General features: G+C 58.2%; 1 protein-coding gene and 1 long non-coding RNA gene across 8 annotated transcripts; one reads left to right on the plus strand and one right to left on the minus strand.

Annotated features, from left to right (window-relative positions):
* Positions 1-5955: 5955 nt before the first annotated feature.
* On the minus strand, positions 5956-26628 carry LOC148774925 (uncharacterized). 3 transcript variants are annotated; one of them, XR_016035378.1, is made up of 3 exons: positions 26281-26414; positions 17372-17453; positions 5956-8713 (listed from the first exon to the last, which is right to left on the minus strand). It is a non-coding gene; the product is annotated as an uncharacterized LOC148774925 (long non-coding RNA). The 3 variants fall into 3 exon arrangements; XR_016035379.1 differs by lacking the exon at positions 17372-17453 and having other exon boundaries at positions 26281-26628; XR_016035380.1 differs by lacking the exon at positions 17372-17453 and having other exon boundaries at positions 26253-26384.
* LOC148774926 (uncharacterized) lies at positions 8710-17339 on the plus strand. Of its 5 annotated transcripts, none has more exons than XR_016035375.1 (3): positions 8710-10760; positions 13855-15480; positions 16736-17291. XR_016035375.1 is itself a non-coding variant. In XM_088828355.1 (3 exons), the coding sequence occupies exon 1, from the start codon at positions 13345-13347 to the stop codon at positions 14308-14310; it is 966 nt and encodes a 321-aa protein (XP_088684481.1). In that variant the 5' UTR covers positions 8710-13344; the 3' UTR covers positions 14311-14869; positions 14977-15480; positions 16736-17304. The 5 variants fall into 5 exon arrangements, 4 of the variants coding, with proteins under 4 accessions (XP_088684481.1, XP_088684483.1, XP_088684482.1 ...); XM_088828355.1 differs by having other exon boundaries at positions 8710-14869; positions 14977-15480; positions 16736-17304; XM_088828357.1 differs by having other exon boundaries at positions 8710-15145; positions 16736-17339.
* Positions 26629-26691: the final 63 nt, after the last annotated feature.

The following is a 26691-nucleotide window of genomic DNA, read 5'->3' on the forward strand; positions in this document are numbered from 1 at the left end:
AAGATGCTCCCAGACGCATCCAAAAGTCAGAGAAGACCCTGAGGGCTGGCCAGGATACTGTCCAGTCCTCCCTGCAGACAGAGGCCGGACTTGGATGGCAACCAGCCCAAGCCTTGCTAGAGATGCCCGTTTGAAGCCGGGAGAACCCCAGGGAACTGGGGGTGAGCCCCTGGAGCACCAGTTAGGGTCAGATGGAAGACGGTTGAGGCAAATCCATTCCAGCCGTGTCCGTGGGGGGATGGCGACGCCCCTGCCCTCAGTCTGTGCTCTCACCTCGGGGTCAGGCTGCTGCCAGCTCCACAGAGAAGAGAAGCGGCTTCCTCCTCCGGGGTACTTCGCTCTTGGGGCGGTGAAGGCCCCCACCCCTCCGATTATTCCATTCCCACCCCTGGCCACCTGGTGGGAAGACTGCATCCAACAGGCAGACCTGCTTAGGGACCTGGCTGTCCACGGCGCCCGCTGCGGCACGGGGCCCCCGGTCCCGTCCTCTGCTGCGGGGGGGTGCTGAAGCCCCTCTGTGAGCAGACGCCTGGGGCGGGGACCCCACTTCCTCCAGTGCAGCTGCAGGTGGGGGCTGTGGCGGGCCGGGCCGGGCCCTCCGGGAGGGGTTTTTGCGCGGGCCTGTGTCGCCGTGTGGTGTTTTCGGCGGCGGGACCAAGCTGACGGTGCTGGGTGAGTCTCCCCCTCCCTTCTCTCCCTCTTCTTCCCCCAGGGTGTGGGCGCTTTTCTGTCATTTTGCTCCTTTCTGTGCCCGCTGTCAGCCTGTGGTCAAGCCTTCAACCAGGACCCACCTCTGGGGCCCTGACCTCTTCCCTTCCCCTGACTCCAGACTTGTCCTACTTGTCCCTGAGGTCGCCACCAGAGCCTCCCCTCTGACCCCAGAGGCAGGGCAATGAGCAGGCTGACCCACTGACCTGTCTGTCTGTCTGCGGGGCCGAGCTGGCTCCCAGACCTCGCTCTCCTGTCCCCCCAACCCCCAGTCTGGGCTCTGTGTTGACCCCACTTTGTCTCTGAGGGTCACTTGGGGTCCCCATCTCATGGGGAAGAGGGAGCAAGACTGCAGATGAGGGGCCATGGGGAGACATCAGAGGGGCCCAGAACCCTCAGGGCTGGGGACCGAAGTCAGAGGGTCGGGAAAGTCTGGGGGCTGTGGGTCTAGGGATCTGGGTCAGGGACCCCGCAGAGGTGGAGGGGCTCTCCCAGGCCTCCGTGGGGCTGCCGTGCAGATCCTGGCCCAGCCAGGGACCCAGGGAAACTGCAAGAGGAAAGACAGAGGAGGAGAAGGTGCTGAACTCAGAACTGGGGAAGGAGATAGGAGGTCAGGACGCGGGGGATGTGGACCCCTGAGTCTGCAGGACACACTCCTCAGAAGCAGGAGTCTCTGAGGAAGCAGAGAGGCGGGTACCAGGGTAGGAAACCTCCAGACCCAAGAAGAACCAGAGAGGAACCTGAACTAAGATCTGCGGACGTGGGGATCGAGGACAGGCAGACAGGCGCCCCCTCGACCCAGCACAGAGGCTCCAAGGGACACAGACTTGGAGATCGACGGACCCCTTCGGGCAAAGGCGCAAACAGACATGTCAGCTCAGAATATACCTGGACTGACTCACGAGGCCAGGGAGGCCACATCATCCACTCAGGGGACAGACAGACAGGCCCAGGCAGACCCCCACCAACTGACAGAAAGGGGCCGGCAAGGAGAGTGAGGGTCAGATGTGTGCAGGGGAAGCGAGACCCAAAGGGGTCTCAGGACGGCGCTGGCAGGGTCTAGGCTCGGTGTCCCAGGAAGACGGGGAGGTGCCTGAGGAAGCCCCACCCACCTTCCCTGGCACAGACCCTCCGGCTCACAGTGGTGCCTGGACTCGGGGTCCCGCTGGGCTCTCAAAGGATCCTGTGTCCCACTGTGACACAGGCTCAGGGGCTCCCGTGACCGGCGCCAGACCTCTGACTGTGATCTCTTCCCCTCCCCCACTTTGCAGGCCAGCCCGTCTCTGCACCCTCCGTCACCCTGTTCCCGCCCTCCACGGAGGAGCTCGGCGCCAACAAGGCCACCCTGGTGTGTCTCATCAACGACTTCTACCCGGGTAGCGTGACCGTGGCCTGGAAGGCAGATGGCAGCACCGTCACCCGGGGTGTGGTGACCACCCAGGCCTCCAAACAGAGCAACAGCAAGTACGCGGCCAGCAGCTACCTGAGCCTGACGAGCACCGAATGGAAATCCAAAGGCAGTTACAGCTGCGAGGTCACGCACGAGGGGAAAACCGTGACGAAGACAGTGACGCCCTCAGAGTGCTCTTAGGGCCCTGGGCCCCCGCCCTCCTGGAGCCCCGGGACCCCGGGAGGCTCTCCCCGCCCACCCTGGTCCCCCTAGCCCTTCCTCCCGCACCCGACCTGCTCGCAATAAAATGTCCTCATCGTCGTTCAGAAATGAATGCTGTCCACTCATTTTTGTTGGCACATTTGGTGTCCTGAGCTCAGCCATCCTCAAAGGAAACAAATCCTCTTCGTGCTTGGGAATCAGGAGAGAGGGCGGAGGCTTGGGGGTTTGGGGAGGGAGGGATGATTTCACTGTCACCCAGAATTCCCCAGAGAACATTCTAGAACAGGGGATGGGGCCTCTGCAGGAGTGGAAGTCTGTCCACCCTCCCCATCAGCTGCCATGCTTCCTCCTCTGTGTGGACCGTGTCCAGCTCTGATGGTCCAGGTCACACACTCTTTGGTTGTCATAGCCCCAGGACAATATCTCGGCTCCCTCCCTTGGGTCCCCAGCAATCACATCTGGAACCTGCTCCTGCTCAAGTGGCCCACTGTCCACTTAGATGATGACCCCCCCTGACATCATGCATGTTTTGGCTGAAATCCCACCCCGGTGATTCCCAGTCGTCATAGCCAAGACTCCCCCCGACTCGACCTCTCCAGGGCCACTGCCCTCTGTCCCTCCCCCAGGCCTCCCTGTCACATTCTCCAGGGGACCAGCAAGCCCCCAACCCTGGTCACTTATCTCACAGTCCCCACAGGTGGCCCTCCTCCCGCTTGCGTGTCAGGAGGGTCTCAGCTGCCTTTGAGGGCACTGACCAGCCCAGCTCTGCTCTCTGCAACCCCTTAGAACTCAGCCCACCACGGAGCCCAGCACCATCTCAGGTCCAAGTGCCCGTTTTGGTTGATGTGTTCCGTGAGCTCAAGCCAAGAATCGGGTTAGGGAGGTCGTGGTGGGTTCATCTCTGACCTTGGGCGCTTTCTTAGGAGCTCAGAATGGGATCTGAGACCCGGATAGACTGTGCTAGGCACTCACATGGGACCTCACGTGAGCACCGTGAAACACACACACACGTTACTGCAAACACGGCCATGTTGGTTGGACATATCTCTAGGACCAGAGGTGCCTCCAGAATCCGTCATGGCCTCACTCTGCAGAGACCACAGCTCCATCCCCTCCGGGCTGTAAACTGTCTCCTCACCCTCCCACTGGGGTGACCCCCAAAGCTGCTCACGAGGAGCCCCCACCTCCTCCAGGAGAAGTTCCCAGGGACCCGGGGTGACACCCAGCCGGCCCTCCTGCCCCTCCCCCGCCTGGAGATGGCCAGAGCCCCGTTTCCCAGGGGTGAACTCACAGGACGGGAGGGGTAGCTCCCCTCACCCACCCGCAGGGTCGACCAGCCCCTCTGACAAGGGGGGCGGCCTAGGGCTCCGTGTGCAGCTGCAGGCGGCCCGGGCCAGGGGTGGCGGGGCTGACAGCAGGGTTTATGCTCGAGGCTGCGTCACTGTGTGTGTTTGCTCGGTGGAGGGACCAGCCGACCATCCGGGGTGAGTCTCCCCCTTCCCAGCTTTCTGGGGTCAGGAGTGGCAAGTGGGTAGATTTTTGTGTTTCTCTCGCCCGTCTGGGGCTGAGGTCTTGGTCGCGCTAGGCCTGTACCCCTCCCCCTTTTAGCCTGTTCCCTCTGGGCTTCTTCGTTTCCTTGAGTTACAGTTTCACTGTCACCCAGCAAAGCCCGGAGAATATCCAGATGGGGCAGGCCATACGGGACGGCAGGCTTGTCTACTGCCAGCCCCCCGGGCCCTCTCACCCCGGGCTCCCCGCAGCCTCCAGATAATGTCTGAGCTGCCTCCCTGGATGCTTCACCTCCTGAGACTGTGAGGCAAGAAACCCCCTCCCCAAAAGGAAGGAGACCCAACCCCAGTGCCGATGGCCCCGCTGTGTGGGGACCCTGGGAGTAAGTGAGGTCTTGGGTGGGGGCTGTGGTCACTGAAGACTGATGCCCCAGGAGGGGTGAGAGGTCATGGCTGCCGATGCCAGCGGCTGCAGGGAGCACAGGCCGGGGGACGAGTTATGCAGACAGGACAGGACGTGTGGCCCTGAAGAGTCAGAGTGACACAGAGGCGGGGCCCGGAGCTCCCGAGATTAGGGCTTGGGTCCTCACCGGATCCAGGAAGGTCCACGGGCCCACTCCAGCCCTCTCCCTGCACCCAATCAACTTGCAATAAAACTGTCATTGTCATTCAGAAACCCTGCTCTCCGCTCATGTTTTTCCTTGTCCCGTATTTAATCGTCAGCCTCTCCAGGATTCTGGAACTGGGGTGGGGAAACCCAGACACCAAGGAGGAAAATTCCCCAAGGGGAGCAGCTTACAGTGTTGGGGTGGGGGGTGCGTCTCTGGGAGACTGGCTGGGACCCACCCCCCACCCGCCCTCTCCTCCTCCAGCTCAGGGCCTTGCCCACCCTGCCACCTTTCTGGACTGCTGCCGTCCAGATGAGCCCTCCCTCCCTGCCCTGGTCGAGACCCTCTAGACGGCGACCCCACATCGCCACCACTGCGTCGTCTCTTTCCTGCCCTGGCCCTGCCCCTGCAACGCCCCCCTCCCTCACTGCCCAGTTCGTCTCCTGCCCACCCCCACGCCTTCCTTGTCGCTCCCAAGGCCTGGGTCCCCCACGGGGCCAGGCCACTCCCGCACTGCCAGCTTCATAGGCTCTTAAATCTAGGGTGCGTCTCGGTTCTCCACCCGACCACAGGTTCAGGGGTGCAAGAGGCTGGAAGGAAGCCAGGAAGGAAAATGTTTGCGTGAAAGACCCACGTGGAGGAGGCTTGAGCCCACGACAGAGAAGAGCTCCGAGCTCCTCAGGAAGCAGGCAAGAGGTGCCTCGGGAGCTCCGAGATTCACAACAGAGCCTTCGCTGGAGGGAAGCTGGTGTCTCTGTGCCGGAGCCAGGCACCTTGTACCACAGGCAAAAGTGGGGCCGTGTTTCACCGGTGACCTCAGCCCTGCTGTGAGCCGGGCTCTGACACACACACACACAGGGGATAGTCCGGCAGCCTCAGGACGGGGCGCTGACCAGGAGCCGGCACGGCTGCCCCTGCACAGGGAGCCCGCCGTGTTCCTGTCTCGGGTGCCAACTGGGGGCAGGCGATGGCTCCACAGTAATGATCCCTGGATTTGGCCCCTGGGAGTTGCACCAGGTAAGCTCCTGCCTCTGGGCCAGGGCGGACCCTCGGAACAAAACCCCATCACCCTGCACACACCGCACACCCAAGGCCTCTCCCACCCCTGCCTGAGACCCCTTGGGTGTTCCAGGGCCCCCAAGCTGTCCCCCAACTCACCACCCCGCTCTGCCAGGTGGGAGCAAAGAGGAGAGGGCTGCTCTCCCAGGTCTGAGGCCCAGGAAGGCACCTGCCACCTCCCCGGGGCTTGCCGCTGGCCACTTGCTCCCTTCCACCATGACATCAGGACTCACTCCCTCTGTGAGGCCCGCAGGGTCTGGGGGCTCCAAGGACTCTGATGATGAGGGGTGTGATGAGCCCCAAACAAGCCCTTCATGCTGGGACCCTGGGCAGTGCCCCCCTCCCGCTGCACTTGGGGGTTAGAAAGGTAGGCTGCAGTCAGGGCCCGGGGTGTCCCTTGGGGCCTCTGTCCCTTGGCTCTTGCATTAGTGGTTATAATGAATCACCCAAACACAGAGGCTTTAAGCAATCAGCACACATTTATTCTTACAGGTCCTGGGGCAGAAGTACAAAATGAGTCTTTCAGGAGAGACTCGAGGTATCTCAGACTGACCTCCCCCCGGGGGTCTTTTCCAGCCTCTGTTGTTGTTTAGTCGCTAAGTCGTGTCCGACTCTTTGCGACCCCATGAACTGCAGCAGGACAGGCCCTCTGTCCTTCACCATCTCCTGGAGTTTGCTCAAACTCATGTCCATCGAGTCGGTGATGCCATCCAACCATCTCATCCTCTGTCGTCCCCTTCCCCTCCTGCCCTCAATCTTTCTCAGCATCAGGGTCTTTTTCCAATGAGTGAGTTCTTTGCATCAGGTGGCCAAAGAATTGGAGCTTCAGCTTCAGTCCTTCCAATGAATATTCAGGATTGAGTTCCTTTAGGACTGACTGGCTTGATCTCCTTGCTATCCAAGGGACTCTCAAGAGTCTTCTCCAACATCACAACTTGAAAGTATCAATTCTTTGGTGCTCAGCCTTCTTTATGGTCCGGCTCTCACATCCATAGATGACCACCGGAAAAACCATGGCGTTGATTACACTGATCTTTGTCAGCAAAGTGATGTCTCTGCTTTTTAATACACTGTCTGGGTTTGTTATAGCTTTCCTTTCACAGGTAAGCGTCTTTTAATTTCAAGGCTGCAGTCACTGGCCACAGTGATTTTGGAGCCCCCCTAAAAAAATCTGTCACTGCTTCCACTTTCTCCCCTTCTATTTGTCATGAAGTGATGGGACTGGATACTTTGGCCACCTCATACGAAGAGCTGACTCACTGGAAAAGAGTCTGATGCTGGGACGGACTGGGGGCGGGAGGAGAAGGGGACGACAGAGAATGAGATGGCTGGATGGCATCACCGACTCTGTGGACATGAGTTTGAGTGAACTCCGGGAGTTGGTGATGGACAGGGAGGCCTGGCGTGCTGTGGTTCATGGGGTCGCGGAGAGTCGGACACGACTGAGCAACTGACCTGACCTGAACTGAGGGGACCGGATGCCATGATCGTGGATTTTTGAATGTTAGGTTTTAAGCCAGTTTTTTCACTCTCCTTCTTCACCCTCATGAAGAGGCTCTTTAGTTCCGCTTCACCTTCTGCCATTAAAGTGGTGTCATCTGCATACCTAAGGTTATTGATATTTCTCCCAGGATTTTTTCCGGCTTCTGCTTCATTCAGCCCAGAATGTCACATGATGTGCTCTGCATAGCAGTTAAATAAGCAGGGTGACAAGGTACAGCCTTGACATACTCCTTTCCCAGTTTGGACCAGTCCATTGTTACACGTCCGGTTCTAACTGTTGCATCTTGACCTGCACACAGGTTTCTCAGAAGGCAGGTAAGATGGCCCAGTGCTCCCATCTCTTTAAGAATTTTCTACAGTTTGTCGTGACCCACACAGTCAAAGGCTTTGGCGTAGTCAATGAAGCAGAAGTTCTAAATTATGTCCTTTTGGAATTCCCTTGCTTTCTCTATGATCCAATGGATGTTGGCAATTTGATCTCTGGTTCCTCTGCTTTTTCTAAATCCAGCTTGTACGTCTGGAAGTTCTCGGTTCACACACTGCTTGAAGTTGTAGGAAGCATTACTATGAACAAAGCTAGTGGAGGTGACAGAATTTCAGCTGAGCTATTTAAAAATCCTCACAGATGATGCTTTTAAAGTGCTGCACTCGAGAAGCGGAAGTCTCTCAGTCGTGTCCGACTCTTTGCAACCCCATGGACTATACAGTCCATGGAATTCTCTAGGCCAGAATACTGGAGTGGGCAGCCTTTCCCTTCTCCAGGGGATCTTTCGAACCCAGGCCTCCCACGCTGCAGGCGGATTCTTTACCAGCTGAGCCACAGGGAAGGCCATATTGCTGCACTCAGTCTGTCAGCAAATTTGCAAAACTCAGCAGAGGCCATAAGACTGGAAATGGTCAGTTTCCATTGGATTGATCAGCGTCAGTGTCCAATCCCAAAGAAGGGCAACGCCGAAGACTGTTCAAACTGTCATACAACTGTACGCATGCCAGTAAGGCTAACCTCAGAACCCTTCAAGCTAGGCTTCAGCATCGTGAACCGTGAACCGAGAACTGCCAGCATCCAGACGAGCCTGGTCCTCGGCTCAGCCCTGCCCCTCGGCTTCAAAGCCGCAGCAGCTTCTAGCCTCTCTCCTTTGCCCTTTGACCTCTGCCCCCACCTCGCCCCTCAGGGAGACTCCAAGTCCGTCAGGGCTGCCGCTGCCCACTTCAGAGGTGTCAGCTGCAGACTGGCACTTGCCACGGGCGCTCGCCATCTGCCTCGACAAGGATTAGAGCGTGCGCCGCTGCAGCGGCTGACCGCCAACACCCGCTGGAAGGAGTTCAGGCTGGAGAGCACAGAGGAGGCCCTCTGTGCTGGGAGCGGGTGGGGGCACTGGCAGCACAGGCCTTCAGAGAGCTAGGCGTTCTCAGGAGCTGACGTTACGAGTCCAGTTCCTGTACGTCCTCACATCTAGAAAAGCACCGAAATTCTCCCTGCGGATGATTGTTCCTTGTGCCTAGCAAAAGCGTCACAAGACTAGTAGGAATCTTCTGGAAAGATAGGTGCTGGGCTGCATGTCTTTCCCCTTCACCAAAATCACACATATATACTGACCTTTCTCCCCCTGAATCTTCGGGGCACTTTCTCAGAGCTATCTGAGGGGCTGTCTCCTGGGCTGAGTCCTCATATTGTCCCAGATGGAACTTGCAACTCTCACGCTGTGCTTTTTTTCCTAAGTTGACAGAAGACACATTGATCAAGTTCAAATACACCAGGCTTGCCCTGCTCAGCCGAGCTCTGGCGCCGCCTCTGCGGACTGAAGGCCCCAGAGCACTGGGTTGGGCGGCCCCAGCTCATGGCCCCTGGAGAAACAGAACAGGGTCAGGTCAGAAGAGGGGGCTTGGCCTGGCCTGCCCTGCCTCGCTGAGCCACGCGGGGCAGCTCCCTTGGTTCTGGGCTTGCTTGCTGAAGCCGAGGCTGCGAGAGGCGATTGAGTTGGGTGGGGGAGGGGGTTGTGATTTCCTCCACTGCCCAAAAGCAGAGCCTAGAATAGCCTCTGCCTGTGGGCGGTGGGGGGTGGGGAGAGGGTAAGGGGAGGGGACTGCTGGGGCCCTAGGGGAGGCCCAGGAGCTTCTACTGCGCTGAGCTGGGTGACTCTCCAGGCTGCCCAACCCCCTGCGAGTCGAGCAGAGAGCGCAGCCTGGCCAAACCTGGGCAGGGCACACATCTCCTTCACCCCACAGTGTTCGAGCCCAGCAGCCACAGGGAGGGGCAGGGTCCCTGTGTCTGGCGGGAAACACAGACCCTCACACCCATCACAAAGGTCTAAACCCAGGTTTCCGGCCTCTTTGAAGTTATAGCAGCCCTGCCCTCTGGGTCAGTGACACAGGACACAGAGAGATGAAGTCCGCATCTCTCAAAGCGCGCTGTCATCCGCCTGGTCAGGTCCAGGGTCCCCGGCCCGTCTGCGGCCGTGACGGGGCATCGTCGGCCTCCTCCCTGCAGCTCCTGAGCAGGATGCGTGGGAGGACCCAGCCAGGTCTCCAGGGCCCCTGGGGGCACACACAGGAGCATCACCCACCAGCACCCATGGGCCAGGCTGACACTGCCGGGCAGGAGCCTTTGAGAGGCTTCGAGGGGTCGCAGCCCCCTGGGGTGGCCAGGGATCCCCTGCTTCTGTGGGGTCACCCGGAGGGAGTGCACATGGGTCTCGGGGACACAAGTGCAGTGAAATGACAGAGGCAGTGGGTCCCGGCAGGGTCGGCCTTTGGACCTATTTTTCTGAAAAGCCAGTTGGTCACCTGGGGTCTCAGCAAAGCTAATCCTGTTTGGCCAGGAGTCTCCCAGTGACGGCCTCCCCAGAACATCGGGCCCAGTGGGGGCTCCAGGGTAGACTTGCCTCCTGTATTTCCCCTACGTTCCCAGCTCACGCCCGTGGCTTGACAATTCTGTGATTTGGTCAAATTAAGTTGTGTGGGAGTACAGCTGATTTACAGTACTGTGTTCTTTTCTGGTGTACAGCAAAGTGGGTTGGTCATGCATATACATGTATTCAACTCTTCGTCAGATTCTGTTCCCACATAGGTCATTACAGAGCATCGGGCAGTTTCCTGTGCTAAGAAGTAGGCCCTTCTTCAGCTCAGCTCGGTCGTGTCCGACTCTTTGCAACCCCGTGGACTGCAGCACGCCAGGTTCCCCTGTCCATCAGCAACTCTTGGAGCTTATTCAAACTCATCCAACCATCTCATCCTCTGCCGTTCCCTTCTCCTCCTGCCCCCAATCTTTCCCAGCGTCCACTAGAGAAGGGAATGCAGACCACTTTGCTATTCTTGCCTTGAGAGCCCATGAGCAGTATGGAAAGTCCTCATTGCTTACCTATTTCATATATAGTAGTGTGCACACGTCAGCCCCAATCTCACAATTTATCACCCCCCCCCCCGCCACTTGGTAGCCATAAGTTTGTTTACTACATCTGCGACTCTATTTCTGTTTTGTAAACAAGTTCATTTATACCACTTTTTTAGATTCTGCACATAAGTGACAAACCCACAGCAAATGCGCAACGGTGAGAACCTGAAAGCATTTCCTCTAAGATCAGAAACAAGACAAGGATGTCCACTCACTCCATTTTCACTCAACACAGCCCTGAAGGTCAGAGCCGTGGCAACCAGAGAAGAGAAAGAAATTAAGGAATCCAAACTGGAAAAGAAGAAGTAAACCTGTCACTGTTTGCAGATGGCATGACACTTGTGCACAGAAAATCCTCGAGATGCTACCAGGTAACTCAGAGCTCATCAACGAATTTGTTGCAGGACACAAAATTAACACCCAGAAATCTCCTGCATCCCTATAGACTGACAACGAAAGATCTGAAAGAGAAATTAAGGAAACCATCCCATTTACCATCTCATCAAAAAGAGTAAAAGACCTAGGGATAAGTCTACCTAAGGAGGCAAAAGACTGTAGTCAGAAAACTATGAAATGCTGATGATAGAAATCAAAGGTGACACACACACAGAGACATCATGCTCTTGGATTAGAAGGATCAATAGTATGACCATGGCTGCACTACCCAAAGCAAGCTATAGATTCACTACAACCCCTATCAGATTCCCAACGGTGTTTTTCACAGAATTAGAATTAGAACAAAAAGTTTTACAAATTGCAGGGAAACAAGAAAGATCCTAAAGAGCTAAAGCAATCTTGAGAAGGAAAAATGGAGCTGAAAGAGTCAGGCTTCCTGAGTTCAGACTGTGTATACAGAGCTGGCATGCTTTTTAACAGTGGGGGCGCAGGGAGAGTGGGTGGGGTGAGCTTCCCTGGTGGCTCAGCTGGTAAAGAATCCGCCTGCCATGCAGGAGACCTGGGTTTAATCCCTAGGCTGGGAAGATCCCCTGAACGGAAAGGCTACCCACTCCAGTATTCTGGCCTGGAAAATTCCAAGGACCATATAGTCCATGGGGTCCCAAAGAGTCGGACACAACTGAGTGACTTCCAATCCTGGAAACGCCCAGTGAGGATGATGAACTTGGGGTGTCCGAGCGCAGGGTAACCGTTGGCTGAACGTGACTGACACTCCTTCTCATGGGTTGAACAGTGGGGCCCAAGGCCAGGACCAGTCTCCGCCGTCAGCCGGGCAGACCCCGTGCAGCCCCATCGAGTGTGTGGCCGCCGTGGGGTTCCTGGCCCCGTGGGCCTCGACTGGAGCCCCTGGAGTGAGCCCACCCCCTCCCAACCCGGGAGAGGCCTGGGCGCGACCCTACACCGCTTCCCACCCAGTGACAGGTCCACCTGTATGGGAACCTGCCCTTGTCCCTGGGGAACCTGGCAGGACTCAGGGAGAATGTCTCAGGGGCCGGGGGGCAGGGCTGGGTCCATCAGGGGCCCTGTGCCCACTCCCAGGAAAGAGCAGCTGACGGTCAGCATGACCCACCAGGGCACCAACATGTGCGTCCACACAGGCCGCCCCCTCATGGTGACACTCTTTCCTGTGGCCACATCACGCTCCCCCAGGTCCCTCCTGCTCCCCAGCTCCTGGCCTGGGGACCTCTAACCCCCTGGGGACGTCAGGGCTGGCGTCCACTGAGCACCCCCTGCCCAGGACTGCGCTGGTCACCAGCGCCTGCACCCCCTCTCGGGTCTCACCAGGATGGGCAACTCCTGTCCGCCCAGCGCCCGGCCTCCTGGGGACACATCGGGGGAGGAGGGAGAAGCCTGGGCCAGACCCCCGGTGGGCTCCCTAAGGAGGACAGAAAGGCTGCCGTGGGCCGGCCGAGAGCAGCTCTCTGAGAGACGTGGGACCCCAGACCACCTGTGAGCCACCCGCAGCATCTCTACTCACACAGGCCGCCAGCCCAGCGCTAGTGTGGACGAGGGCGAGTGGGTGAGGCCTGGGTGGACCAGGGTGAGTGGGTGAGGCCCGCTGGACCAGGGTGAGTGGGTGAGGCCCGCTGGACCAGGGCCCAGAGCAAAGCTCTGGCTCAGCAGTGATTTCCTAAGTGCCCACTGCATGCAGGGACTTCGGTGATGGCAAGGCAGCCCTGTTGGGGGCTCCTGACTGGGGACGGGGCCAGGGGACAGCCTGCGGAGGGCTAGAGGTGCCCTGGAGAAACAGCCGGGGGATGGCTGGGGGCCCTGCCAGGCTTCCCCAGGGGCCCCAGCTGAGCCGGGAGGTGGCCAGGGGCCGGGACAGCCCTGATTCTGGGTTGGGGGCTGGGGGCCAGGGTGCCCTCTGTGCAGCTGGGCTGGTGATGACAGTGGAACCTCTCTCCCTGGGGACCCAGGAGGGACGGTCAGGTGGAAAATGGACGTTTGCGGGTCTCTGGGGTTGACAGTTGGCATTGGGCTGTTTGGGCCCAGCAGCCTCAGGCCAGCACCCCCGGGCTCCCCACAGGCCCCACACCCTCACCCCCACGCAGCTGGCCTGGCGAAACTAAGAGGCCCTGACGCCCGAAATAACCAGGAAACCCCGACCGACTGGCCCAGTGCTGGCAGCAGGTGCCTCCCTCTCCCCAGTGTTGGGGGAGAGGTAGCTCCAGTTCTGGAAGCTTCCACCAGCCCAGCTGGAGAAGGACCCGTATCCCAGCACCCAGGCCACCCAGGCCTCTGTGTCCAGGCCTGGCTACCTGAGACCACGTCCATCAGAAGTGGCATCTTCTGTCCCACGATCCTGTGTCTGGGATCGTGGAGGTCGTGGCCCCTCTCAGGGCCCCAGGAGCCCGTCTAAGCCCATCAAAGTGCTGGGCTCAGAGCTGCGGCTGCCACAGGACACACAGGAGCTGGGACTGGCTGGGGGCACCGTGGGTCACGCCTCCCCTGCCGCCCTTCACTTGGGGCTCCTTGTGGGGAGGGACTGAGCCAAGAATGGGGAGGGGGAGAGAAGCGGGGACCCTCACAGTCGCTGCCCTGGGAGCCCTGGCACGTGTGGAGAAACAACGCGGTGACTCGAAGCACAGCTGTTCCCCAGGAGGCCCCGCAGGGTCCTTCTCCAGGGGACAGGGCCTCAGACTGGCCACTCATCCGTCCATCTGTCCACCCATTCGTCCAACCATCACCCTTCCCTCCATCCATCCGAAAGCCTCCCTGAGGCCTCCCTGGGGGCCCGGCCTGCATGTGGCTCTCAGCTGCTCATCCCAGGCCAGTCAGGCCCGGCACAGTCAAGGCCAAAGTCAGACCTGGAAGGTGCCTGTTTCACCAGGGGAGGAAGGGGGCTGCGGACACAGGACTCCCCGTGCCCTGCCCAGCCCGTCCCCCGCCGTGCTCGGCCGAGATGCTGAGGGCAAAGTGGGGGCAGGAGCTGGGACAGACGGGCCAGCCTGGGGAGGCCAGCTGCCCCCCTGGCTGCGAGTGAGCAGACTGTCCACCCCACCCCAGTTACAGGCCTCCCTGCTGACCCCTGCCCTCCTCGCCTCCCCGTCTGGCTCCAGTCAGAGAGGTCGCGGGACAGTCCAGGGCTCCGCGCTCCTGATGGGAGTGAAAGGTGAGGAGCAAGTGCCCAGCACGGTCTCCCGAGACCACCCCCAAACACACACACAGAAAAATCCCTCCACTGGCGGGACTTCACCAGCTTGTTCTCGGGGAAGCTGCCAGGGGGTCCCCCAGCCGCAGGAAGCCAGGGGCCAGGCCTGCAAGTCCACAGCCATAACCCCACGTCAGCTGACACAGACAGACAGTGTCCGGCAGACACTGTGGGGACAGGTGCCCCCCCCGCCGCGAGCCTGGGGACCGTGGCCCTCACCCTCCCCGGCCACGCTCGGTCAGCTCAGCAACCACTGTCCACTCCCAGCACCCTGCCCTCCCCTGTGGGCCCAGCTCAGGCCCTGGGGGTGAAGCTAAGTCAGGGAGCCTCGTCCCTGCCCAGCCCGGAGCCCACGGCACCGTCAAGAAATTTTTCTCCCCTCTGTCAGGAGACATTAGTGGGGAAGACAAGAGCCGGGGGGTTCTGGGGTCCTGGGGGATCAGATAAGGGGTTCTGGGAGCGGAAGTAGTTTCAGGCACCCCAAAACTGGGCCCAGGAGCTGGACTCCCAGCACTGAGGGGAAGAGGGAAGGGGGGCCTCCTGGGGGGTTGGCATGAGTAAAGGCAAACAGAGGTGGGGGCTGAGCACCCCGCGGCTGGTACACACAGGCCCCCACTGCAGCACCCTTCCCCCTCAGAGACCCCGGGCTCCCATCTCCCTCCTGGCCTGCTATCCTTCTCACCACCCAGAAATCCCTGCATGCGGTGCCATGTGGCTGGGCCCTGCCCTGGGGAGGAGGGAGACTCAGATCGAGACAGGATGCCAGGGCAGAGAGGGGCGAGCAGAGGGCGCTGGGAGGGGGCCTGGGGAGGCCCCTGGGCAACGGGCTGGCAGGAGTTCTCCAGGGTGGACGGCGCTGTGCTATGCATGGTGAGCACAGAGGCCCCGGGTGTCCCAGGCCTGGGAACCCAGCAGAGGGGCAGGGACGGGGCTCAAAGGACCCGAAGGCCGAGCCCTGACCAGACCTGTGGGTCCAGAAGGCAGCTGCACCCTGAGGCCACTGAGCAGCCCCCTGTCCCGAACCACCTCTGAAACGTGCGACACACGCTCCCAGGCGGAGCCACTCACGCCTTCCGGGAGGCTCCCAGCGGGCTCATCACTCCATCTCACAGGGAGGAAACTGAGGCCCAGATGACGAACATCCCGGTGAGCAGGTCAGAGCCAGCCTCTGGGGTGGCCCCTCCCAGCCTGGGGCCTCCTCTCTGAGGAGTGGGAAGCCGAGGCCACACAGGGGCTCCACGAGGGCTGCCCTCTGCCAGGCCCTGGACACCACGTGGGTGATCTCTGCCTCCATCATCCCAGCCCCAGGGGGCAGAGGGGAGGCCCAAGGGTGGATCCCCCGGCCACCCCCTACCTCATAGCTGGGAGGAGCCGGGAGCTGGTGGCCAAGGGCCTGAAGGAGCCCAGACCCCAGGGTGGCAGGGGGCATCCCCCACCCACAGCCCTTCTCAGCCTTGACCTGAGGCCACTTGTCTTCCTCTGTAAGTTCAGTTCCCTCATTCCATCTGTACAAGGGGCTGGGGCGGGGTGTGGGAGTGGGCGCGGTTAGTGAGTCTCCCCTGCAGGGGGGCTTGGGGATTAAAGGAGACGATGCCTGTGACGTGTTTGGACCTGGTGACCCTCACCCTCCCCAGTCACTCTGTCCCCTCCTGGGCTCCTTGTCCAGGGCCTGCCTCTGCCGTGCTGTGTGACCCTGGGCAAAACGCTTCCCTTCTCTGGGTCTCAGCCTTCCCCTCTGCTCGGGGAGAAGCGGGTGGGGGGACTTGCAGGCCAGAAGCAGAAGGAAGACTGCTAGATTCCTGGATCAAGGAGCTGGGCGGCCAGGCCCTGGGCCTGAAGGGCAGTGAGGCCGGAGGAGGGAGCAGGGAGGGGAGCGGGTAGGGTGGGGGCTCTGCCTGCAGCTGGCTGCCCCTGGGAATCCCCAGGCTAAAGTTAACCCTGCACTGGCTGAAACCAGAACTCCGGGTGACAGCAGGGAGCCGTAAGAGGAAGAGAAACCGAGCCTGTGGTCGGCAGGGCGTGGGACGGGGGACAAACAGTGCCAGGTGTGGCCCGCTCGGCGGGACAGGCCAGTTTCAGGGCTGACGTCGGATGTTTGTGCAGCTCGCAGGTGGGGGCGCAGAGCCCCCCACCACCCCGCCTCCTCGCAGTCCTGGTCTGGGCTTGATGCCGCCCCTTAGCTGCCTCCTCAATATCCTTGCCATCCTGGGTCCTGGGATCCTGGAGGGCCGGACGCCAGGGGATCTCAGAACTGGCCAGTGGTGGCCCCACAGGGCCCCAGGGAGGGGACGGCAGGGTCACGGAGCCAGTCAGCACAGCAAGGAGGGCTCCAGCCCCGGCGTCTCAGCCCCGGGCCCGCCTGGCTGCAGAGTGAGCCATGGGTGGGCAGGGGGTGAGCAGAGGCCTCCCCACTGCCCGTGACTCCGAGGGGCCCCAGGGAGACGCAGTCCAGCCCTTCAGCAGGAAATATCCCCTTGTCCACGGCTGGGGACACACTCCCCTCTGGCCCAGCAGCCCTGCTCCTGGGAGCTCCTCACCAGCCCAGGACACAGGGACAACGCGGTGCCCCTCCTGGGTCCCCACCAGCAATGCGTCCACACGGCCTAACGTCCACAGCCCCAAAGGGCCCTGGAGATGTGCCATGGGTGGACGGCCGTAGGGGACGGGGACAAGGACGGGGGATGGGAGGCAGTCTGGTCTGAGCCCGCCTTTGTGAAAAGGCCATGCCTGTTCCAGAGGAAAGACTGCAAGCATGCATGCCAACACACTGAGCTCTCCCTGGCAGCAAGATCGGCGGCTATTTTCCTCCTTTGGCTCCCCTGTACCTTCTCACTTCTCAAAGAACGCGATGCTTTCAACGCCAGAAAACAAAGCAGTGAACTGATTTACAACGAACGACCCTCTAAACATGGTGTGGCAGAAGGTTTGAACGGCATCGTGAAAATAGCATCGTCCCCAGGACGTCACAAGACAAGACCCGGCATATGTGAGCGTGTGTCTCTGCACCTACCGCCAATCGTGTCCGCACCTCTTACCCGGGGCTACCCCAGGGGGCGGACGTACCGGGAACGGTGGTTTTCACCTGGCCTTTGCCACTTTTCTGATTTTTTTCTACAATGATTATATGATTACTGTGTAATTACAAAAACACGTGTTTTTAAGTGTTTTTTTTTTCACTTGTGTTATTTCAATTCACTTAACATTCAGCAAATATTTATTGCTTACCTGCTACATCCATGACAGGCCGGGTTCAGGTTTGGGACCAACCACGTTGATGATAAGAGAGAGAATCATCTCTCTTGATCAGTGGTCCAGGGTAGGGGGAGTGGTTATTTGGAAAGAGGTCATTACAACGTTGAGATGGAGTCTTACCTCTAAGTCTTAGGTCATGTCCAAATCCACGAAACTCTCTACAACCCCAGCTCCACACCCAGGCAGAAAGGCTACTGAGCCCCTAAGAACAGACAGAAGGAATTGCAGGGGTGCTGAATACCTACCAGCAGGCAGGGAGCAAAGGGGACTGGAGAAGAGCTGCCTTTCAGAAGCTCTCTGGTAGTTCAACGGTTAGCACCTTGCCGTCCAGTGCAGGGGTGTGGGTTCGACCCCTGGTAGGGTAGCTAAGACCCCCATGCCTCATGGCCAGAACACCAGAACATAAAACAGAAACGATGCTATAACAAGTTCAATAAAGACTTTAGAAACGGTCCACGTCCAAAAAGCTTTAAAAACAAAGAAAAGCAACCGCTTTTAATACAGAAGAGTGAGTGATTGCACACCAAAAGTGTAAGCAATTTCTGCAGAGTTAAAAAAAAAAAAAAAAAAACCTTCCCACAAATAAAGTAGACTGGCCTGGGACCAAGTCCAGGATTGGCAGAACTTATCAAGGAAAGAGGCACTTTTTGAAGCAGACCAGAATAAGCTTCAAGAGTGTTCAACCAGTTCCTCGGACAGGAAGAATTAGGTGGTAGATGAAAGCACAGTCTGTAGGTGGGGAGACCGAGGCTGGCAAACTTCTCTGCCACGGAGGCGACAGTGCCTCTCAGCTATTACCTCTCTCCCTGGGTCTGATCTGGTGGATGCTGGGAATGTTAGAGGCCGCCTCACAGCTCCATCCTGAGGCAAGCAGAAGAGGAGGTGACTGTGCCCTTTCACAGTTCTCTGCCACGGAGGCGACAGTGCCCCTCAGCTATTACCTCTCTCCCTGGGTCTGATCTGGTGGGTGCTGGGAATGTCAGAGGCCGCCTCACAGCTCCATCCTGAGGCAAGCAGAAGAGGGGGTGACTGTGCCCTTTCACAGAGTACCTGGCTCAGTGAATGAAAGAACGAGTCAGCAATAATTACCGGCAACGCACTCACATCGAGCTCGTTCATTCTAATCGCAGTTACAGGAGCTGAAGGATCTTGCAGAGAGGTCCTTTCTGTTTCTGACTCTCCTAAACACTCTGTTTAGATCCTCCGCTTAAGGGGCTTCCCTGGTGGCTCAGACAAGAGAGAACCTGCCTGCGATGTGGGAGATTCAGGTTCGATTCTAGGGTCAGGAAGATCCCCTGGAGAAGAGAACTGCTACCCACTCCAGGATTCTTGCCTGGAGAATTCCATGGTCAGTGGAGCCTGGCGGGTGACAGTCCATGAAGTCATAAAGAGCCGGACACAACTGAGCAGCTAACACAACACACACAAAGTCACTGCCAGCTGGCAGTCCTGTAGGTGACATGAGCACGACTCAACTGTTCATTCTACACTTTCTCCCCAGAAAAATATGAGTATTTAACCCAATTCAGTGAGTCTGGCACTGTGACTGCGAGTCCAAATGGGCAGGAAGTCCACAGCCTGCCTGTCTCCTGCCTCAGCTCCCACTCCTCAACCCTCACCACAAAGGAGGAGGTGCAGCCCCCTCCCTGGGCGTCTCACCCCCAGCCCAGTGCCTGCCCACTTGAAGGCTCTCGGTAAAGAGTCTGAATCAGGGTGGGAGGGAAGGAAGGAAGACATGAAGGGCGGGTGGGTGGGTGCACGGGTGGGTGGGTGCATGCTTGTGTAGTTGGGTGGGAGCACGGATGGGATCGCAGGTGAACGACTGGGGGGTATGTAGGCGGATGGGCATGTATGTGGTTGGATGGACAGATGAAGGATGAGGGTGGCTGTGTCAATGGCTGGATGAGCGGATGGATGGGAAGATGAGTGACTGGCCTGAGGGTGCACGAGCAGGTTAGTACTCAGATGGGTGAATGGATAATTGAGTACGTGGGTAGGTCCTGATCGTGAAGAACACAGAGCCGTAGCACCTGGCCGCTCTGTGGAAAGGGACCGAACTCAACACCAGGTTCCAAACCCAGCTCTGATCCTGACCTGGTGTGACTTTGGCCATTTCCTTAGTGCCTCGAAGCCTCGTCCCCTGGCAGGCCAAGAGGACCTCAGCCCCTGCCCTGTCCACCTCACAGTCTGGCGGGAAGGACACACATGCGTGGAGATGCTTTAGAAATCCGAGAGACTGTTCAGGCACACTCAGCGCTGCGAGGACCTTTAAGGGAGTTGAGCTGACACCCCTGCACCCCCACCCTGGGCTTGGATCACAGCTGCAGTGGGAAGAGCCTGAGCTTGGAGCCGAGACAGACCTGGGTTTCAGTCCTGGCTCCACCCTTTTCCAAGTGTGTGACCTTGGGCAGATGACTGTCCTCCTCTGGGAGGTGGACATGTGACCGCTCAGGGCTGTGGGAGGGTTTAGGGGGATGGTTCGGGAAGGCGCTCGCACAGCACCCACCAACGGTGCAGGGATGGATCTGGGGTCCCAAAGAAGAGACCCAGTCCCGCCTCTCGGCAGCAAGGAACCCCGGAGACCTGGATGTGTTCCAGGACACTAACCCGAGGGTTCAAGAAACCCCAAAGTGTGTCTGTGAAGATCTGTTTTGTGTGGGGACAGGTCCAGAGCTTTGGGCAGAAAAGCGGCCATGGCCTGTGGAGGGCTAGCCACGCTGATCTTTTTTAAAAGATTTTTTTTTTTCCACATGGACCATTTTTAAAATCTTCACTGAATTCGCTGCAATATCGCTTCTGGTTTGTGTTCTGGTTTTTTGGCTGCAAGGTTCGTGTGATCTTAGCTCCTCAACGAGGGACTGAGCCCATAACCCCTGCACTGGAAGGCGAGATCTTAACCACCAGACCACCAGGGATGCCCCTTCTCTCACTGATCTAATCCAAGACCCTCATTAAGGAAAAACAGAGCTTCAACTCTCACCCAGGAGGACTCGGTGGGTCAGGAGAGAGCCAAGCACACAGGCGCTCAGTCCAGCCTGGCACCCTCCCTGCCCAGGAGCAGGGGCACCCCCGCCCCCGAGGACGAGGGCACGGCAGAAGGACCACAGGAGACCTTGTCTGATTCAGCAGTAGGATTGTGAGGAATTTCAACTTTCTTTCTAAATCTGTCTCTCAAGGTTGTTACAAGAGGACTTTGCCAATAACTTAAACATTGAAAGGGGCTTCCCAGGCGGCACTCGTGGGGAAGCACCCGTCGGCTGGTTTTCCGAGACATAAGAGATGTGGGCTCGATCCCTGGGTCGGGAAGATCCCCCTGGAGAAGGAAACGGCAACCCACGTCAGTGTTCTTGCCTGGAAAGTCTCACAGACAGAGGAGCCTGGTGGGCTACAGTCCACGGGGTCGCACATAACCGGACACGACTGAACCGACTTAGCTTCAAGTTGAGAGAGGAAGAGGTAGTGACTGGTGGCAGAACATCTCACCCACTCTCCCAGGGGACCTGCTGTTCTCTGGTTCGTGAGCTGTGCTAACAAAACTCAACCCGAGAGGCCCAAACAGAGGGAAATTGAGTTTATCAAACATGAGTGTGATTCGGAGGAGATAATGCAGGAAGGGAACTGCCAAGCCCGTGACAGACCTGTGTCCTGTCTCAGAGCCATCCTGGCAGAGCGGTGCAGGGCCCTCCACGACCCCCCGAACTCCAGACCCAGCTGGAGGCAACAGGATGCAGCTGAGCTGCAAGGGCTCTGGTGTGAGCCCCACGCCAGGGAGAATCACCTTGTTTGTTTTCTGAGTTTCCCTTAAAATAGCCTGTGTGGGTCCTGGTCTTTGGTTTTAAAACAACAACTGTTCACCATAAACAACATGAAAAGTACAGAGAAACAAACAGGAGGAAAGCACGCACCCCAGGGACCTCACCCAGAAGCGCTGCCTCTAATGTTTTGATGGGTTGTCTTCTATTTTAATCCTATTTTAATTGTAAACTGTAAAAACCACATCATAAATAAAGGAATCTGTAAAGTTTAAAAAGTAAGAATGACGGTGGTGATGGTTGTACCACATTGTGAATGCTCATTTCAAAATGGTAAATACACGACTCAAGTGACTTAGCAGCAGCAGCAGCAGCAGGGACTCCCCTGGTGGTCCAGTGGTCGAGATTTTGCTTCCATTGCAGGGGCCGTGGGTTTGATCCCTGGTTGGGGAACCAAGATGATCCCACATTCCATATGGTGTGGCCAAAAATAATTTTTTGTAAATGGGGAGATCTAGGTGATGTAAATTTCCCATTAATTAACTTCACAGACTCAGAATGCAGCCAGGCCCTCAGGAACCCCAAATTCACTGTTTCTTTACTTTTCCTTAGAGTTTTATGTCTTCTGTTGGTGCTGGAGAAGACTCTTGAGAGTCCCTTGTACTGCAAGGAGATCCAGCCAGTCCATTCTCAGTTCAGTTCAGTTCAGTCACATAGTCGTGTCCGACTCTCCGCGACCCCATGAATCACAGCACGCCAGGCCTCCCTGTCCATGACCAACTCCCGGAGTTCACTCAAACTCATGTCCACAGAGTCGGTGATGCCATGCAGCCATCTCATTCTCGGTCGTCCCCTTCTCCTCCCGCCCCCAACCCTTCCCAGCATCAGAGTCTTTTCCAGTGAGTCAACTCGTCGCATGAGGTGGCCAAAGTATTGGAGTTTCAGCTTTAGCATCAGTCCTTCCAATGAACACCCAGGATTGATCTCCTTTAGAATGGACTGGTTGGATCTCCTTGCAGTCCAAGGGACTCTCAAGAGTCTTCTCCAGCACCACAGTTCAAAAGCATCAATTCTTCGGCGATCAGCTTTCTTCACAGTCCAACTCTCACATCCATACATGACCAAGGGAAAAACCATAGCCTTGATTAGACGGACCTTTGTTGGCAAAGTAATGTCTCTGCTTTTTAATATACTATCAAGGTTGGTCAAAACTTTCCTTCCAATGAGTAAGCGTCTTTTAATTTCCTGGCTGCAATCAGCATCTGCAGTGATTTTGGAGCCCAAAAAAACAAAGTCTGACACTGTTTCCACTGTTTTTCCATCTATTTCCCATGAAGTGATGGGACCAGATGCCACGATCTTTGTTTTCTGAATGTTGAGCTTCAAGCCATTCTAGAGGAGATCAATCCTGGGTGTTCATTGGAAGGACTGATGCTAAAATTGAAACTGCAATACTTTGGCCACCTCATGCGACAAGTTGACTCACTGGAAAAGACTCTGATGCTGGGAAATGTTGGGGGCGGGAGGAGAAGGGGATGACAGAGAATGAGATGGCTGGATGGCATCACCGACTCGATGGACATGAGTTTGAGTGAACTCCGGGAGTTGGTGATGGACAGGGAGGCCTGGCGTGCTGTGATTCATGGGGTCGCAGAGAGTCGGACACGACTGAGCGACTGAACTGAACTGATTTGCCCTTAAACCAACTATGTTTCAACCTCTTCTGATTTTGGACTTTATATAAAGTTAGACTGTGTTACAGGAAACTCTGCTCAATATTCTGTAATAATCTAAATGGGAAAGAATTTGAAAAAAGAATAGACACTTGTGTATGCATAACTGAAGCACTTTGCGATACATCTGAAACTTCAGTCCAGTCGCTCAGTCGTGTCCGACTCTGCGACCCCATAGACTGTGGCACACCAGGCCTCCCTGTCCATCACCAACTCCCCGAGTTCACTCAAACCCATGTCCATTGAGTCGGTGATGCCATCCAGCCACATCTCATCCTCTGCCGTCCCCTTCTCCTCCTGCCCTCAGTCTTTCCCAGCATCGGGGTCTTTTCCAGTGAGTCAGTTCTTCACATGAGGTGGCCAAAGTACTGGAGTTTCAGCTTCAGCATCAGTCCTTCCAATGACTCCCCACCCCTGAAACGAACACGTTGCTAGTCTCCTACGCTCCAATAGGAAAGAAAAAAATTTTTTAAGTTTAGACTGTGTGTGTCTTCCTTCTCTCAACACTGTGTCTGACGCCCACCCACACTGTCCAGCACTGTGTTCACGGTGGACGGGAGGCCCCCTGCCCCAAAGCTGCATACCCAGCCGGTCACCACCGAGCAGACCTGCCCCCCAGAGCAGGGCCACTGGCACTGGGGACAAGCGAGGGCCTTCTCTAGGGCCTGTCACTGCCATTGTTCCTATTGGCTTTGTTTTCAAAAATGGAGGCAGCTTAATATCCCCCTGATTATAAAAAGAAGTACACAGGTTCTTCACAAACAAAACAGGGAAAAAGTATAAAGAAGGAAAGTTCCCAGCACAGCCTGGAGATCACACCGGGTGTACCTCGTGTGTGTCCTTCCAGGCTGGACCTCACATTCCATGCGGACATCAGAAGGATGACAGATCGTAGGCAGATGGGGGATAGGCCGATGATGGGCAGCAGATAGACAGACGCACAGACAGATGCCAGACACATGGACAGGTGCTAGATAGATGCTAACACACTAAGCGAGGGGACAGACGGATGGCTAGACACTGTCCCTTTATCGCTGACAGCACACCCACACGGCTGTGGGGCCCGGCTGCCACGCTTGTGAACCTGCGGCTCTCACACCAGCTGGGTCCCTCCAGCCCCAGCGTCCCGCACAGCAGACACCTGGCTCCATCCCCAGGCAGGAATCCCACCAGGGACTGGGGTTGACCCTCCCGGACAGGTGGGGGTACGGAAGGTCAAGGTCATGCTGTCTAAGGCCTTGAGTGCAAGTTACAGACCTACTTCCGGAAAGACAGCACACACAACCGCCTACCCCGCAGAGCCCAGGAGGGCCCCTGGGTCCTAGGGAAGGGACCGCACGGCCCTGGACAGGGAGCAGCCCAGGACGCTGCCCCCCACCCTGTCCCACCTGACTCCTGCTCTGCTCTGAGGCGAGGGGCAGAGAGGGGCCCCGAGGCCTCTTCCCAGTTCTTGGGAGCACCCGCCGGGCCTGAACCAGGCCGGAAGCCCCTCCTCAAGGTGCCCCCCAACCACTCCCTCCCCTCCACCTCCAGTTGCTCTGTCTCCTGGAAGCCCCGATAAGGAGAGAAAGCTCCAGGCTGTGACCTCGGCCCCAGGCTGCTCTGGGAGTGTGTGTGGCGGGGGTCGCTGGGAGGCCATGAGTGCTGGGGGTCGGGGCCTGTGAAGGCACCTCGAGGTCAGCAGGCTGTGGGCCGGGCTCTGTGCGGTCGGCATGGGTGGAGCTGTGCCAGGACACAGGAGGCCCGGTCAGTGGTCGCCAGAGTCAGGGCCAAAAGAAGGGGATTGGGTCCCTCTGGCTCCTCAGCTTCTGAGGCCAGGGACCCCAGTCTGGCCTTGATGTGGGGGGGATTGGAGGGGAGGCTCCCAGCCCCAGGACCTCCAGGATCAGGACCTGGCCCCCCAACCCACCAGGCCCGGATTTCAGAGTCTGGGCTTGGCAGGTCCATCGGGGGTCCTGGCTACTCTGACTGACTCGGAAGTCAGTGGGGGCTGGGAGTTACCAAGGGACCAGGAAGGAGGGCTTAGAGATCGGGGCCCACCCACCCAGCTTTCACAGGAGAAACGGAGGCCCACAGGGTGCAAGGGACTCGCCAGGGTCACACTGTGAGCCCAGCTGCTGGACTCAAGGCCCAGGGCTGTCCCCCACTCATGATAGTCAGATGCCCTTGGCCCTGAGTGCCCCCTCAACTCGGACAGGCTCAAGCCCCCTGACCTGCACCCCCAAGACTCAGTGTTGGCCATTCTAAGCTGAGGAGCCCTCAGGGTCTGCAGTCAAGGCCACAGGGCCCAGCCCCCCCACCCTGTGCAGGCCTCTGGCCAGGCTCCTGTCCGTTCAGTGGGCCAGACCTGCTGGGTTCCTGCAGGCCTCGCTTCTGTCTTCTTCCTCTGGGCCTGTGGGGTCCCACCTGCAGCCCCGGTGTGACAGGCCTGTAGCTGAGGCTCCAGGTCCCCCCAAGCAGGCAGCTCCCACGGGGGCCACAGGCATGGTGTCCAGTGCTTACCCACCATGAATGCGAGGGTATGCGATGCCAGAGGGGCCTGCCCGGCCTCCGGGAGCCGAGTGAGGCCCCCAGACCGACGTCCCCTCTCACAGGCCAGGGCCTAGGGGCCTCGGTCCACACCTGGGGCCTAGAGCTGGGCCTGTCGGGAGCTGACCGGGGGCAGGATGGCTGAGCTCAGCAGCCCAGCCAGGCAGTCACTATGCACCACGTTTCGGGGGTGGTCACCCACACAGCAGAGCCACGACCCTCACCTGCCGGGCCACGCTGCATTCCTGATCACATACCCGTGTCCCCGCACCGTGCCCCCCCACCTATGCGCACGCATACGCGCACCCGCGCGCATCGTGCACACGCATAGGGCCCGGCGGACAGCGCCCTCTAGCGGCCACTGTGGAGACAAAGCTCCAGGCAGGTCTGTAAAGACCCGGATGCCCGAGTCTGGGAAGACTGCTCTCCTTTCACAGGGTGGGAGGTGTGACCTGGCCAAGGTCACCCAGCAGGTAAGCAGCACGGCCCTGACCCCTGACCCTGCGTGCATGCACGGTAAGTCGCTTCAGTCGTGTCGACTCCTTGCCACCCCAGGGACTGTAGCCAACCAGGCTCCTCTGTCCAGGGGATTCTCCAGTCAAGAATACTGGAGTGGGTTGCCATGGCCTTTTCCAGGGGAGGATCGAATCCGCTTCTCTTATGCCTCCTGCATGGGCAGGCGGGTTCTTTACCACTAGGGAAGCCCCCCCAGCCCAGATTCCAGCTCATTCCAGCTCCCAAGGCCCTGCCAGAGCCCAGAGGCTGCGCCCTCCGGAACAGAAAACCTGGGGGTCCTGTGCCTCCACCCTCCCCAGACATGGTGCCCAGCCCCCCCAGGAGGGGGGAGTCACATGCGGAGAGGAATCTCAGGACCAGAGAGTCCCCAAGCCGTCTCCTCTGTACTAATGGGATGGGGTATCAGGAGGGGAGGGGCTGGGTTCACAGAAACCCCGAAATGCCAAGATGACCGAAACAGACAGGACGCACCTGCCACACGGAAGCAAGACACGCTAACCTGTGTCCACTCGCTTGGATCCTCTCCCGAGGGAAGGAAAACCGGTCACACCAGGTCCCCTGTCCCCCAGGCCCAGGTCTCTCTTTCCCCAGAAGAAGCAAGCACCATCCACTCCACACACATAGTCCCTGATCAGACTCGAAGCCCAGCACTGCTCGGGGCCCTGGGGACACGGTAGGGGCCTCAGAGACCAAGACCTGCAGCAAAGTCCCAGGAGGTGAAGCAGGCAGACGAGCAACACGTTACACTCGAATGGGAGGTGTGACGAGCTCTTTAGGAAAGGAAGCGGTTGGGGTGACAACTGCTGATTTAAACTAAGATCATGGCATCCGGTCCCCTCACCTCACAGCAAATACAAGGGAAAAAAGTGGAAACACTGGCAGATTTTATTTTCTTGGGCTCCAAAATCAC

This window comes from Moschus berezovskii, chromosome 19 (genome assembly GCF_049115385.1).
Source record: "Moschus berezovskii isolate FMDL1 chromosome 19, NW_MosBer_1.0, whole genome shotgun sequence".
Taxonomy (NCBI): domain Eukaryota; kingdom Metazoa; phylum Chordata; class Mammalia; order Artiodactyla; family Moschidae; genus Moschus; species Moschus berezovskii.